Below are 13585 nucleotides of genomic sequence, written 5' to 3'. Positions count from 1 at the left end.
GTAAATGACTAGGTGGAAAACAACTCAAATGAGATTTAGGTTTGAATTTTACTTGAGCCTACAGGAGTCAGGACAGTAAGGAACCAGATTCAGATCAAGAATATGATCAGGAGACAAAGCTTTAACAAGGTTAAGTCAGGGGGCACGAATGATGGGGTTTGAATTCAAAATCAGAATGACCAACAAGTACAGTTCGTTAACTGAATTCAAAATGCAAGGTTGGATCCTGAGTGAGAGGGGAGATAAAGTCAAACAAGATGAGAAGCAGGATTCAAGCTCAGAGGGGAGGACTCAGGAGTGCTGGGCTCAGAGGCACAGGGTTCCTTTCGAAGGGACCAGCAAGAAGCCTGCTTTGGAAGGAAGCCAAATACCTGTGGCTTATTCTGAACAGAGTCAGAGAACAGGCCCTGAGGTGTATCCGGGACACCAGGCAGCCTCTGATTGCTCCTGATTAGCATGCACACTCATTGAGAAACGGTTGTATATACAGTTCAAGTGCTTAAGGAAATTTTATAGGGCAGAGATCAAATAGGCATATTTTCATTGAAACCAAAATTAGTATTCCTTCCAGTGAAAGTCATTTCAGGCAATACACCTGAATCTCTACTTCTTTCTCTATCTCTGTCAATGGAATAGAAATGACGGATAGACATGCAAACAGAGGGATGTCATGTGGCAAAACTGCTCAGCACTGTCAAAGCCACTTCTGTCCTTGGAGTCAGGATGAGTTTCTCTGGACTCACATCCCTATTGGCTCTCAGTGGCAGCATGTGGTCACTTCTGTGAAACCCAGGAACAGACAATTGATGGTATTCCTTGATCTCAATCTCCAGGACAGAATAGGGTGACTTCTGAAGCCAGTAGCAAGCATTATCCTGGTCTCCCCTCCCATAATGCCCTGAATCCAGGCTGTCCTGGTGTCCCTCTAACTGCTGGTAGTATCCCAGTTTGTTCAATAAACTGAATGCTGTTCTGTCAGGCAGTATGACATCAGCTCTTCAGGAAAGAATGAAAAAGAAAACAATCTGGACAGGCGTTTCAAGTTGAGAAGCTAAACAGTTTCTGTTAGATACCTACTGTGCCCAGCAGTGAACCAGGGGTTATGGTGGAGGTACAGAAGAAAAAGAACATATGACACTTGCTTTCAAGGAACTTCTAAATTAGTTTATCATGAGCAATTCATTTAATGTCACATTTGCTATGCTGTGAACACAGGGCCCAAAAGTGCGACTATATTATGCATTATCCCTTTTGAAAAAGCAATGCATCACCATAGAGAAATGAGATCTTTGTAGCAAGAGTAATAAAGTAAAATATTTCAACTATAGTGACTATAATAGCCTCTTGTTAGACAAGGGTCTTTAGACATCATAAATTTTAGGCTATGGCAGTTATGTAAGGAGGCGAAAAAGTACTCTTGACGGATAAAAGTATTTTCTAAGGCATCTGTCTCTATATTATACAGACTTGAAATTTCAGCATCCAACACCATAATGAGACGTTAAAAAGATTACATTCTAAATGGGAAAATGTGTCCACATTCTTCATTACAAAGTTGTACTCAGATACGCCATTTCAATTTGAAAAACACAGCTAAAAGTTCAGCAAGCCTTCTCCGCTCCATATTTACTGCTAAAACAACCAATGTGGGACTTATCAGATTAAACTATTTCATTTTTTGTGTCCGTGTGTGTACTGCGAAAGAATAGAAAGCTACTGCTGGAGTTCCATTTCAACAGGCATGGAATTTTACAGTCTATTCATTTGATGCAAAGACTATGACCATGACAAATGCGGTCTCTACTCCCATCCAAATGCAACACTTTATTTTGACCAAGTATAAAAACATTTTGGTCTCCAATAACATATGCAGACGGTTTTAAGTGTAACCTATTTATTGTCAACCAATCTAAGTAGAGGAAAAATGTTATTTTTGTACCTCTTTGTAAAGAATTCAGCCTCAATTAAATTCCTTCGATCCTTCACTCTTGCTTGGGAAGCACCTACTGCGTGATAGGTCCAGGTCTAACTGTTGTTTGGGAATGCAAAGATGAATAAAAATGGTCCCTTCTTTCTAAAAGCTCACAGTCTAACAAAAGAGACAGATCAGATACACATGTAACTGTTAATACCAGGTAAAAAGTAAAACATGCGCTAAGAAAGACACACGTCAAGGACACAGGCAACTGGAGAGAAGGAGGTATTCTTATAGTAGGGAAATGAGAGAAGACTTTATATAGAAACGACATTAGTTTGGGACCTTAAAGGACTACGGGAGGGCAGAGGCCACTTCAGACAAAATGGCAGGAACAACGGCAGAGCAGTGTGGAAGCAGAGAACATTCATAAGGAATTGGGAGCAGCTCAGGAGAGAACCCTGCAGAAGGGAAGACACTAATGCCAGCAACGTAACTGTCAGGTGAGAAAGAGCCTGGTTTTACTGTAGGATAAGAAATTAATATCAATCCAAAAAGATTAACCCAGAAAGACCTAGAGAATACATGAGCAATACAGCACATTTGCACTAACATTGATTATATAAACATTACATATGTACAAATGGCTAAATGTAGAGTAGGCTTCACTCAGGGAATCAAGTTATCATCTGTCTTGTAATACTTGAGAGCATCAAGTGGATTTAAAGTGACACCACACACACACACACAAAAAAACCCTGAATGAAAGGTATCCAAAACTATATTTCTTGTGCTTGATTATGACATATTCATGAAGGTAGAAGAGAATCTAAACTGAGTTAAAACTAAGAAAGGGGAAAAACTGAGGACTTTCCAGTCCTCAAATACAGAGGAACGGAATTTGTAATTTTATGGTTTTAAAATTGTCGTCTAGGTTTACTGAAGAACAGAATAACAATTATCCAGATAATAGGCCAACGAGTAGCTGAGCAATTGGAGTGACACAATGAAAACGAAAATGGCCAGCAGGTGGCACTTGTCACTCGATATAGAAAACAGAAGGTAATGAATGAGCTGGAACGCGCAGTCAGAACAGATTACTCATTCATCTATTCAGAAAGGAGAAAGTGGAATGGTCTGTTTCAGAAGCACAAGCTGTAAAGAGGATCTTGGCTTGTCGCCACAGCTTACCAATTACATCTTGAATTTGAGCTCTCCTCTTAGGCTTATTAGTGAAAACTTACGTATTTCCCTTAACAAATAAGACTTGCAATATATCAGCTTGTTGCCTTTACAAATGTTCTCATATCCTTTTTGTCTGTATTTATCCTGTGAGATTATGAGCAAATATGTGCTGGAATTAGGCAAAAAGGAGACAAATTCCAACTTTACCATTTAAAGATGTGTGACTTGATTCAAGTTATTTAACTTCTTTGAACTTCACACTTCCCTCTGTTGTTATAATTGATGGAACTAGCTGGAATGTGGTGGGGATTAAATAGGATACCATCTGTGAAAATGACAGCTCTGGATCAAGCTACTTCATTTTCTCCTAGAGAACCAGATCTACTCATTGGAATACCTCTTTTACCAGAACGGTTTTCTGACTCACTGTGAGTATTCTCTCACTAGGGTGTCTTATGGGTGGTGCGCCTAGAAATTAGACTTAGTCATTCTACATACCAGTAAGGTGGATGAGGGGTGGAGAAGAGGCTGTAGCTGCTGATTTCTGGTACTAGTACCGTAATGCTACCTTTCCTACCATTATTCTCTCCCTTCTGGTTGTCAGTGGCACAAAACCCTGAACCACTGAATCTAAGATCCAGAAAGGTCTTTGATTTACCTAGTCAACCCTTCGTTTTTCAGATCAGTATGCTTTCTGCCATTAAAGGTGAAATGTAAGAGAGTAATAAATGGGGTGTGCAGATTTAGGTCATTTTTATATTTGCTTCCCAGGTCTGATCAATAGATACGTGGCCATTGTTAGTGAGAAGCAGGGAGAAAACAGGAAACGGGCAAACCATAATTACCTGGCATGCATCTTATTACTTCCTGATATTGAGAAAATGGGCACCACAAATAGACATCGGGAATCATGGCAATACCTTAGCCAGTTCTTGATTTTTCAGTGAATCATGTCTACATGGAACCTGAATGGCACCGATGCCCTGTTTTTTCGGCTTTCTCATCCTTGCCTGTGTCATAGTCTAACAGCACTCTTCTAAAAGGCAGTCAGAAAGAGAGTAAATTCACATTGAACATTGAATGGTTTTGAGTCTTCTTTCTGGCCTCAGGCAGCTATCACCAAAATAATTTTTGAATACTTTCATGGATTATTTTTGTGAAAGGGAAACTTCCAAGATATTCTTTTCAGTAATTAACATATTTTATAATGCGTTACATAGTTTTTAAAATGACAGATATGTCACACAAATGCTGGGTTTATTTTTAAAAATACATGTTTAGCATGTAATTTAAAAGATTGTTTCCATGAAGAAAAAAGCCTGTGTTCATCTCCAAATCTTCCTTTATAATGTTCTTCTCATCTGGAATGCCCTGTCCATTACCTCTATTTACCCTAAAGAGACTTTAAATTACAAGTTAAGGGCCACATCCTCTATGAAATATCTTTTGACTGAAGCAGCCCTCATTATCTCATTATCTTCTCAGTAGAAGTAATGAACGTCTATTGTAGTTTCAGTTATGTTCAGACAAGTTTTAAACTAGTATTGTCTTATAGTGATTGCTAATTTAAAAAATAGCTGTTAGACTTGGTCCACAAAGAGATTGTATATTATCTGAGGGCATGGCTACTTATTGATTAAATAACTGTGTATTGAGTATCTACTACATGTCAGGCAGTTTTAGGTAATGTAGACTCAGAGTAAACAGAACCAAGACTATCCGTGCACTCAAGGAGCTTACATTCTTGCACTAGTTACTCTGTATTCCCCACAATGTCTAGCGTGGGACAGATCCAAGGGTACGTATGTGCTCAATGACAACCTCAAAATTAACTGGGTGCCCGTGGCTGGGTGAACCCTAACCAAAATTTTCCTTGACTACCACAAAAACAGAGTCAGTTAAGGGCAGTGAGTGCTGGGAGTGTGTTAAAGATGCTAGGATTATTTTCACAAAAGGGGGCGGCCGAGGAGGATGGTGAAGAGCCTATGTCCTTTGAACTGGTGGGAGTAAGTTACTATTTAAGTACTGTTAAACATCTTTGTTTATATTTGAAACAGACTGGCTCAACTTTTTATGAAAAAATCAACTACAGAGAAAGAAAGAATAAGCAGAACGGATGGCGCAAATCTGTTTATCAGTTACCACTACAATCTTTCCCTTGATAATGAATAAAACATCCAATCCTAAACAAACAAAAAGGCAATTAAAACTTCATGATTGGCACTATTACTTCCAAGGATCAGCTCTGACCTTTACAGGAAACACAAAATATCTAGAGACTGCAACAAAGATAAAATCAATTCTGAGTGTGCTGAATGCCTTCATGAAGCTACAAGGAGTGGTAAACAAAACAAGAAACAGAACAAATTAAGATATTCCACATTGGAAAGATCTGACTTCACCTATTTAAGAAAATAACCGCAGGCTACGATACCTTTACTTTGTCGAAGAAAAAACATCCAGCCTAAGAGAAAGTTTGTGTGCTTATTTGAGCCAAACTGATGAAAATTGCTGGGAAGCAAAATCTCATCAGACTGAGAAAATGCTCCGCAAAATGGTGGTTTTATATGTAGCTTATTTTATATGTAGAATCAAAGGAGGAGGCTTAATCTACCATTGGTGGTAGATTAAGAGGGTGGGAGATAGCAAAAAAGCAAAGGGGGGGGAATCTCTGGGATTGGATCAAAGTAAAGGTACTTATTTTACATAGGTGGAGAGAAAGGTACTTATTTTACATAGGTGAGTACAGGGTAATTAATAGTTCACTTTCTACAGCACACAGAGATGGTAATCAGGGGACAAGAATAATAATGAGGGATTCTATACTTTCCTGCTCTGGTATGGAAAAAAGGGGATACTGACATTCCAAGGGCATGTTATCCTAGATGCAAAAAGACAACAGACAGGCTCAAATAAGGTAAAGATTGACCTTTGTCAAGGAAGGCACAGGCTAAAGATGTGACTTCCTGCCATGGCCCATCTTAGTTGGGAACTTTCATGTTCACGCCATCCTATGTGGTTTCTTTCAGTCTCCTGAGGTTGTCAGATTTAACCTGTGGCCCCTTTTCCGCCCATAACTTCTCAGCTGTTATCAAACCCATGACTACAGGCTCTAAACTTATAGAAAGTTGAGCCGTTTTTAAGAGATGGGGAATGCTTAGGAGAATGTGTTTCCAAGGTAACGCTCAGGATCTTCCTAAAGAAACCCGAGATGCCAGGCTAAAAGAGGAAGGTCTTTTAGCTGTGATGCCAGGTACTAGCCGATTTGCAAGGAGATCCCTAGCAAGTTGGGAGACAAAAGAAGGGGAAACTGGGGTGGAAAAGAAGTTTATCTTCCGAGAACCTAGGAATACACATAACAATAAGGTGTTAAGCTTGGAGGGTCTTAACTCCCACAAAAGAATTTTCTATTCGAATGAACATTTTATGTTTTGACCACTAGAGAGTATTCACACATTTGGATATATGCTGCTGACGTTTTCAAGTTCTATTTGAGGAAGTTAACAGGCTAGACAATTTAAAAATAATGAATTTGGGTGCTAAATCCATAAAGTAAACAGAGATCTCATGACTAGTTGATCAGAGATTAAAACAATATTTCTGCATGCCACTTTTTCCTTCACTTAAAATTGTCATGGTTACCTACATTTACTGATAATAATGTTTTATTTGTTGAATTCTCTTAACAATTAAATATGACTCTGAATTTCTGTATTAATAGGCTAACATTTTTTTAAGAACATCTCTTTACCTCAAAAACACACACTCAGGGAAGAAGCCTGATGGAAAAAAAAAGAGCCTAACTTTTGGAGTTCTACAGACCTGTATCGTGATCTTGCCCATGTGACCTTTGACCTACTGGCTGACCTCTCCTATGTGCTTTGTGTATCTGTAGACTGGAAAAAAATTCACCTATTCCTCACACGCACTGTTGTGTAGATGGACTTAGATATCACATGCATAGTATTTTTTAAGAACTCTCTTCCCTTTCTGGGCCCCTGAAGTACTTGTGCTCATTCTAGAACAGTCCTTAGATGCAAAATTAAAAGAAGATGACAAAATAGGATGCAAAAAAGAGGCTACACATTTGGGAAACCACTTTAGTCAATTTGGACACGTGAAACCAACAGCTCAAGAGTCTGGGCAGATTTTGGAAAGAATTAACAGCTCACCTGTGGCTGTTGTTCTGCTAGTCGATTCTGATACCTTTGGATTGACCATTGAAGTTGCTTATCTTTCTCATTTTTTGATGGTGATCCTCTGTTCATGGTGCCCAGGGGGATGGAAGGTAAGCGTTCTGTCTGATGACAACTTCACAATCAACAAGTACAAGAGACAACATCAGGAAAAATATAAAACTATTTACTGTCTGTTAAAGATTATTTATTTCTGCAAGGACTTACTCTTTATGTCTTGTATCCAAAATTTAAATACAAGAGAAGAGCATTGTCTTGATGCTTTAGGTAATACATGCCCTTATAGCTCCAATTTGCATGGAAAAGAACTTAACAGGGAAAAAATAAATAAATAAAAAACCTCAATGGAAAATGTGAAAGGTGGTATGTATTTCCCAGAATAGGACACTATTCATTATTTACTAATGCTTCACTTATCCTGCATTATCATGAAATGAGGCCCTTGCAAATATGTTTTTGGATCACTGAAGTTTATCTTTGTACTGCCAAGCAATTTTTTCCCAAAACATTTGGGATAGAAAACTATATGTCTGTCCAGAATGCACCAAATAATTCTGCCTCTAAAACACATGGACCCTTTGTATGATGACTCACGATTACTGTGAAGAGGGGTAAATACTGTTATACGATGTAGTACTCACTGATAGCCTTGGGGGTGCAGTAAAGCCCCTAATCAAATAGCACCCAATGCTGCCACGGTTCCCACTTGCCCCATCCTCCTGTACCCCTCACCCCACCTGCCACTGCAACATCCTGTCAGTGTATCTGTTTCTGGCGGTCAATCAACTTCCCAACCTTACTGATGTGTTGTTTCTAATCACTATGGGTTAATACATGTATTATATCATCAAGTAGAATTGTGTGTAAATAACAATAACAGGCTGTGACTGAGGGCTTCCTTGTTATGGTTACAAAAAATACCAACGAATTTTGAGACATATAGTTTGGAATGTCTGAGGGCTTTTTTTCCCTACGTTTCATTTTGTGGCTATGTTCTGGGAGCTGGGAGTTGAAAAATTCAGATATTATATTGTTCACCTTGGTATCAGGGCTTGACAAGGGCAAAATGTTAAGGTCACTTCTTATAGCCTGCTTAACACAAGTGTTTGTGTTTTTTTTATATAGGTACCAAAAGGAGGGGGAAGGGACAAAATAAGTGTGCATTTGGCTAGGAGAGGGAGGAGGAGGTTGAGAATAGAGAGAGAGAGAGCCTTATCCCATTTGAAACAGAACACTTAATTCCACCCACTTTTGGTATTTGTTGTTATCTTCAAGGAAAGGTGGTAGATAAACAAATCAGGGGACACATACTATATATGTAGCCACCTGCAGTGTTGAGATGAAGACATCTGTGGGGTGGTACCTATATAGGTTTCTATTTTATGTGAGGAAAGAACCCTGTGGCAATATTAAATTTTCTCTTCAGAAAAGAGAAACCACAAATATTTTATTAAAATGCACTCCATTTAGTTGTCTTCAAAGATCTTCGGAAAGAAATTTTAATGTACAATACAATCCATAGATATTTTTTAACATCCTTTTCAAAATTCAGACTTTTTTGGTGCAGTCAAATGATAGGCATCGTTTTTACTCTGCTGGTGATCCTATTTTCAATGCATATAAATACACAGCATGAGTGTAATAAAAGAGAGCTGGTATCTAGTTCTTGGGTACTGTGACAAGTATGTCTAGCCTTCCTCTGTGCTTAAAGTGGAAAATAAAAAGAGCCTTCAGTGGTCTGAAAAAGAATGGCTCCATTTTACCCTGAGTAACCAACCCTGATACCACCATTTGTAAAATGTTGTATTTTGTCACCATACAGTATTAGGCTAGAATTAGGCTTTCCCAAAGGGAAAGGATGCTCTCCGAGAGTGGGTGTGGTAAGATAGAAAGAGGACAAGCTTTGCATAAAATGCTTGGCTTCAACTGGGCAACCGGGCAAGTCATTGGACCTCTCTTCGCCTCACTATTTTCTCCTTTGAGGAGCAGAGAAAGTTCACAGGATTTTTGTAAAGATGAAATGAGATAACACAGGTAATTGCTATGTAGGAGAGAGCTGCTATTACGTTTCCAACCCAAGTTCTGGTGACACACATTGTTTATTCAAATGCTGTTCACTGGCATTAACCCTGATAACAACTGGTAAGAAATTATATTTTCTGTAAATATGTTATAGGTAATCCCACTTTTCACCCCATTACTCTGTCTTTCTATTCATCAAATGTTGCCTAATAAATAACTATACTCCTCATCACTTCAATATACTTTCTTTATGTGATTCTGTCCAAATCCATTAGAAATTATATATATCAAGGTTTTGTCTAGCAATAATTTATTTCATGGCATATTCTCAATGTATGCATGGCCCATCCTACCATATTGAATCAGAGGACTGAGTGAGGTCATCAGATCAATTTCTCTTTCCCGAAAAATCACCGCATCTGCTTGCTGTCAATGATTTCCAGTAAAAGGAGCATCAACTCTTATGTAACTGCCCTAGTAATCAGCCGTTTTTCTTTACATATTCCCTAAATCTCTTGCTGTCACTTTAAGCATATTTTTGTTATAATCTTTTCAAAGGAAATAAAATACAGGTGGTCAAAATTATGTCCATATATTTAAAGAATCAAGGACTTAAGAAAATATAAATATAAGAAGACTTTTTGAATTTTAGGTTTTTAAGGTCCTTCAGTTTTTCATCAACATAGCTAAATTTACCTTGCCTGTCCTCACAAGTGGCACTGTTTTGATGTGTAAAAAAGACAGAAGTATGCAGCTTTGAAACTAATTTTACAATGCTCTGTGATGGCCTCACCACTTTTCACGGAAAAGAGGGTGAGAGATAAGGGAAACTGGAGGGGACAGATTCCCAGTTCTACAGGTCTGTCAATGTCTAAGACTGGCCTAAGAAGTCATAGGGATATGGTTAGATCTGTGGCGAGGGGCCTAAAATCTCATGGTTTGTTATCAAGGAGCCCTCCAGTGACCAGGGACTTAGCAGACTAACCTTACATGGGGCTCAGCTGGACCCAGAGAGTTGTAAAAGGTATTATTATTACACCCTAGTCTAAGTGATGGCAAGCTGAGTTAAAAAGAGTTATATCACCTGTCCAAAGTTTTGCATCTAATGGAGTTAGGAGTCAAATCCAGGCAGACTGGCTCCAGTGTCTGAACTCCAACACACTATTCTATGCAATATGAAAAGCTCTTAGCTCACAGTAAGCAATCAAATTATTAACTGTTCTTTTTTTTTTTTTTTTGAGGTTTGGGGGTTTGGGTCAATTTTGTTTACATTTCCAGGCACTGCTCCCTCTACACAGAAATTGAAACAAAACCAAAATATTTCTCACTTTGTTCTCATTTCTCAAGATTGCCATGACTATTCAGATCTTTTATGGTTGCATATAAATTTTAGGATTATATGTTCTATTTCTGAGAAAAATGTCATTGGTAGTTTGATAGGAATTGCGTTGACTCTATATATTTCCTTAGGTAGTAATGACGGAGAAGGGGAGGGGATTAGAAAGCACAAATTGGTAATTACAATATTACCACGGGGATCTGAAAGACATTTTGGGGACTATAATCAATTATGTTGTAAAGATTTTGTAGGGTGTCAGATGCGCACATGACTTATTAGGGAGACCACTTCATGGACGGTGTAGATGCCTGACCACTGCACTGTACACCTGAAGCTGAAGCTGGATAATGTTGTATGTCAACTATAATTTAATATATATATAGTCATGGGATATGGAGTATAGCATAGGGAATAGAGTCAATAGAATTGTAATAGATATATATGATGTCAGAGGGGCAATAGATTGGGGAGAGGGGTTATCAATTTTTGAGGGGTGAAATGTCTATTACATTGTTTTGTACACCTGAAACTAATAAAAAAATTATATTAAACACTTGGATGAAATAATGACATTGACAATGAAATCACTGCATATCAGACTATTCTTAATATTGAAACTAAACCAACAGTTTACTCCTATTTGGAAAATATTTAAGTTCCAAGTTAGGGCTGGAATCAGGTTACGAATCAGAAGACGTTGGCCAGTGGCTTCATAAACAGGTTTCTTAGCCCACATTTGGGCTCCTGTTTCCACTTCTCTAAAATGAAGAAGTGTGAGTAGATCAGTGTTTTATAAGCCTGCTCCCTGGAGCTCTAAGCTTTTTGCATAGAGTAGGGAACAAAACCGAGAAGTAGATTATCTTTGGCCCCCCAGATCCCCAACCTCAATCAGGACAGTTCTGCATTTATCTAGTTCATATATTTGGGATCTGAAACAAATTTTATTTGAAAAAAAATAAAAGGTTCTTCTGCAAACCGAGAAAGAGAAACTGAAAAACCCCTGAGCCATGTGAAATCTAATGAATGCTTTTTTGTGTTGTTTTTTTTTAAGGAGGGCAGAGCTCAAAGTGGCCCACGCAGGGATCGAACCGGCAACCTTGGTGTTATCAGCACCACGCTCTAACTGAGCTAACTGGTAGCCCCCAAGCAACATGAAATCTAAAAGCCCTATTATCTCTGACATTTTTTCTTAAGTTTCTAAATACCTGGGGACTCCACGTACAAGGGATTTTAGTAGCAGTTCTTGAATGTTTCTCCCTTTTTATTTTTTTATTTGCTTTTATCCCAAGGCTGGATAAAAATAATCTAACAACAGTTATTACCCTAATGTCTATATTAGCAATATTGAGTGACTTATCCAGGCCAAAGGACTTAGAACAAACTCCATGGAAAAGCAATGCTCGACTTAGAGGTGCCTTTGTTAAAGGGGTGTACTAACTCTCCCCTCCTCTGAAGAACAAGAATATCACTCTAAAAGGGCTTATAATAACACCAACATTCATCAATGTTTAATCGGTCTTTTTCGTGTTTTAGTCTGAACTGCTTCCTCCAAGAGCACAAAACAATGAAATCAATATATAGCTTAAATAGAAAAAGCCCATGGTCTAACAGTTTAGACCCCCTGGAGACAAACTCTGGATAAAACTCCTGTACGATAGGCATTATGTTGTGTGAAAATGAACTGAAAGGCAGACTCTTAAACACTGGGGTGTAGTTTCCCACCAATGGAAGTACAGAGATGCACACCCCAGTGTTCGCAAGTATTATATCCAGGTCTCTTATCTTGATGGAAAAGTACGTTAATGAGTTGTCTTTCCACAGGTGTCAAGGGTCTAGAAAGAATCCTAAGAGATGACAGCTACTAAAGCTAAAATGTATCTATAGCTGACATTTTCCAGTTTCATACATATGTATTTTAGGAATTAAATATGGGTAAAGAATTTTAGAAAACTATCAGAAACTACCTGTTTTCCAAGACGTTAGGATTATTAGCACACATCCAGATGTCAAAAAATTCTTTCTCCTGATAATTAGCAGAGGAAGGCAAGACTCTCCATTTAAGGCAAATATCTGATAATCAAAACAAAATCACACACAAGAAAGACCATAATCACAAGTGAATCTATCATAGTAAGATGTCAGGTTGCACATACCAAAAGTATGGGTATCTTTTAGATCCAAAGACAAATAAATCCTGGATCACATACCATTACACTTGATGGCACAACTAGTCTAGGATTCTATGAGCTACCTCAGAACACTACCAATAAATTACTATTGTCATTATTATTATTATTATTATTGCTTAAGTTCCTTCTTGTTAATTTCTGCTATTTTTCAGCCAAAAGAATTTTAAGTCATAGATCCCACTCCACCTCTTTTTGAACCACATGAAGACTTCCAGTGACTTAACTCACCCTTTTTCTCCGACCTATTATCTATCTGCTAAAAACACTTTCTGTCTCCAACCACATGATTAAAATAACAAGGAAAATCAAGGTTTCTGAACCACTTACATGGTTCCTTGTTCTGCACTTCTCCCCCCTACTTTCATCCTACTCTCCAGCCTATAGTTTCTGATTTCACGCTCCATTTCTCCCTCTCAGTCTCTACTTGCCTTTAGGACCAAGGTACTCTACTCTCTCCAGGCTATTCTTAACTTTAATCCTGAATTCCTTCCAGACACACTGCTAATGGCTCTTAGGTAAATACTTCTCTCTGTTCCTCTAAGACGGAGGGAGTTTGCACAGTGGTTAAAAAACTGAATAGCTCCACCACTTACTATTTCTATGATCTTGGACAAATCATGTCTCTATGTCTCACTATCATCCTCTGTAAAAAGAGATTAATATTAGTACCTACCTAAAAGGGTTATTGAGAATTAAAATATATAATAATGATAAAAGACAACATTGCTAGACATTATCT

General features: G+C 38.2%; 1 protein-coding gene across 1 annotated transcript in view; it reads right to left on the bottom strand.

Moving 5' to 3' along the window:
- Positions 1 to 13585, bottom strand: part of MORC1 (MORC family CW-type zinc finger 1) — a 114674-nt gene that overhangs the window by 54317 nt on the left and 46772 nt on the right. Inside the window, exons 9-10 of the mRNA XM_074338653.2 lie at positions 12622 to 12727; positions 7273 to 7411 (exon numbers count right to left, since the gene is read on the bottom strand). Of these exons, the coding sequence (XP_074194754.2) occupies positions 7273 to 7411; positions 12622 to 12727 (245 nt within the window). The remainder of the gene's footprint in view (positions 1 to 7272; positions 7412 to 12621; positions 12728 to 13585) is intronic.

The sequence above is a fragment of the Rhinolophus sinicus genome, chromosome 17 (genome assembly GCF_057876585.1).
Source record: "Rhinolophus sinicus isolate RSI-liver-muscle chromosome 17, RSI-T2T, whole genome shotgun sequence".
Taxonomy (NCBI): Eukaryota; Metazoa; Chordata; class Mammalia; order Chiroptera; family Rhinolophidae; genus Rhinolophus; species Rhinolophus sinicus.
The sequence above is the reverse complement of the archived record's forward strand: the minus strand, read 5'-3'. Positions and strand labels throughout refer to the sequence as shown.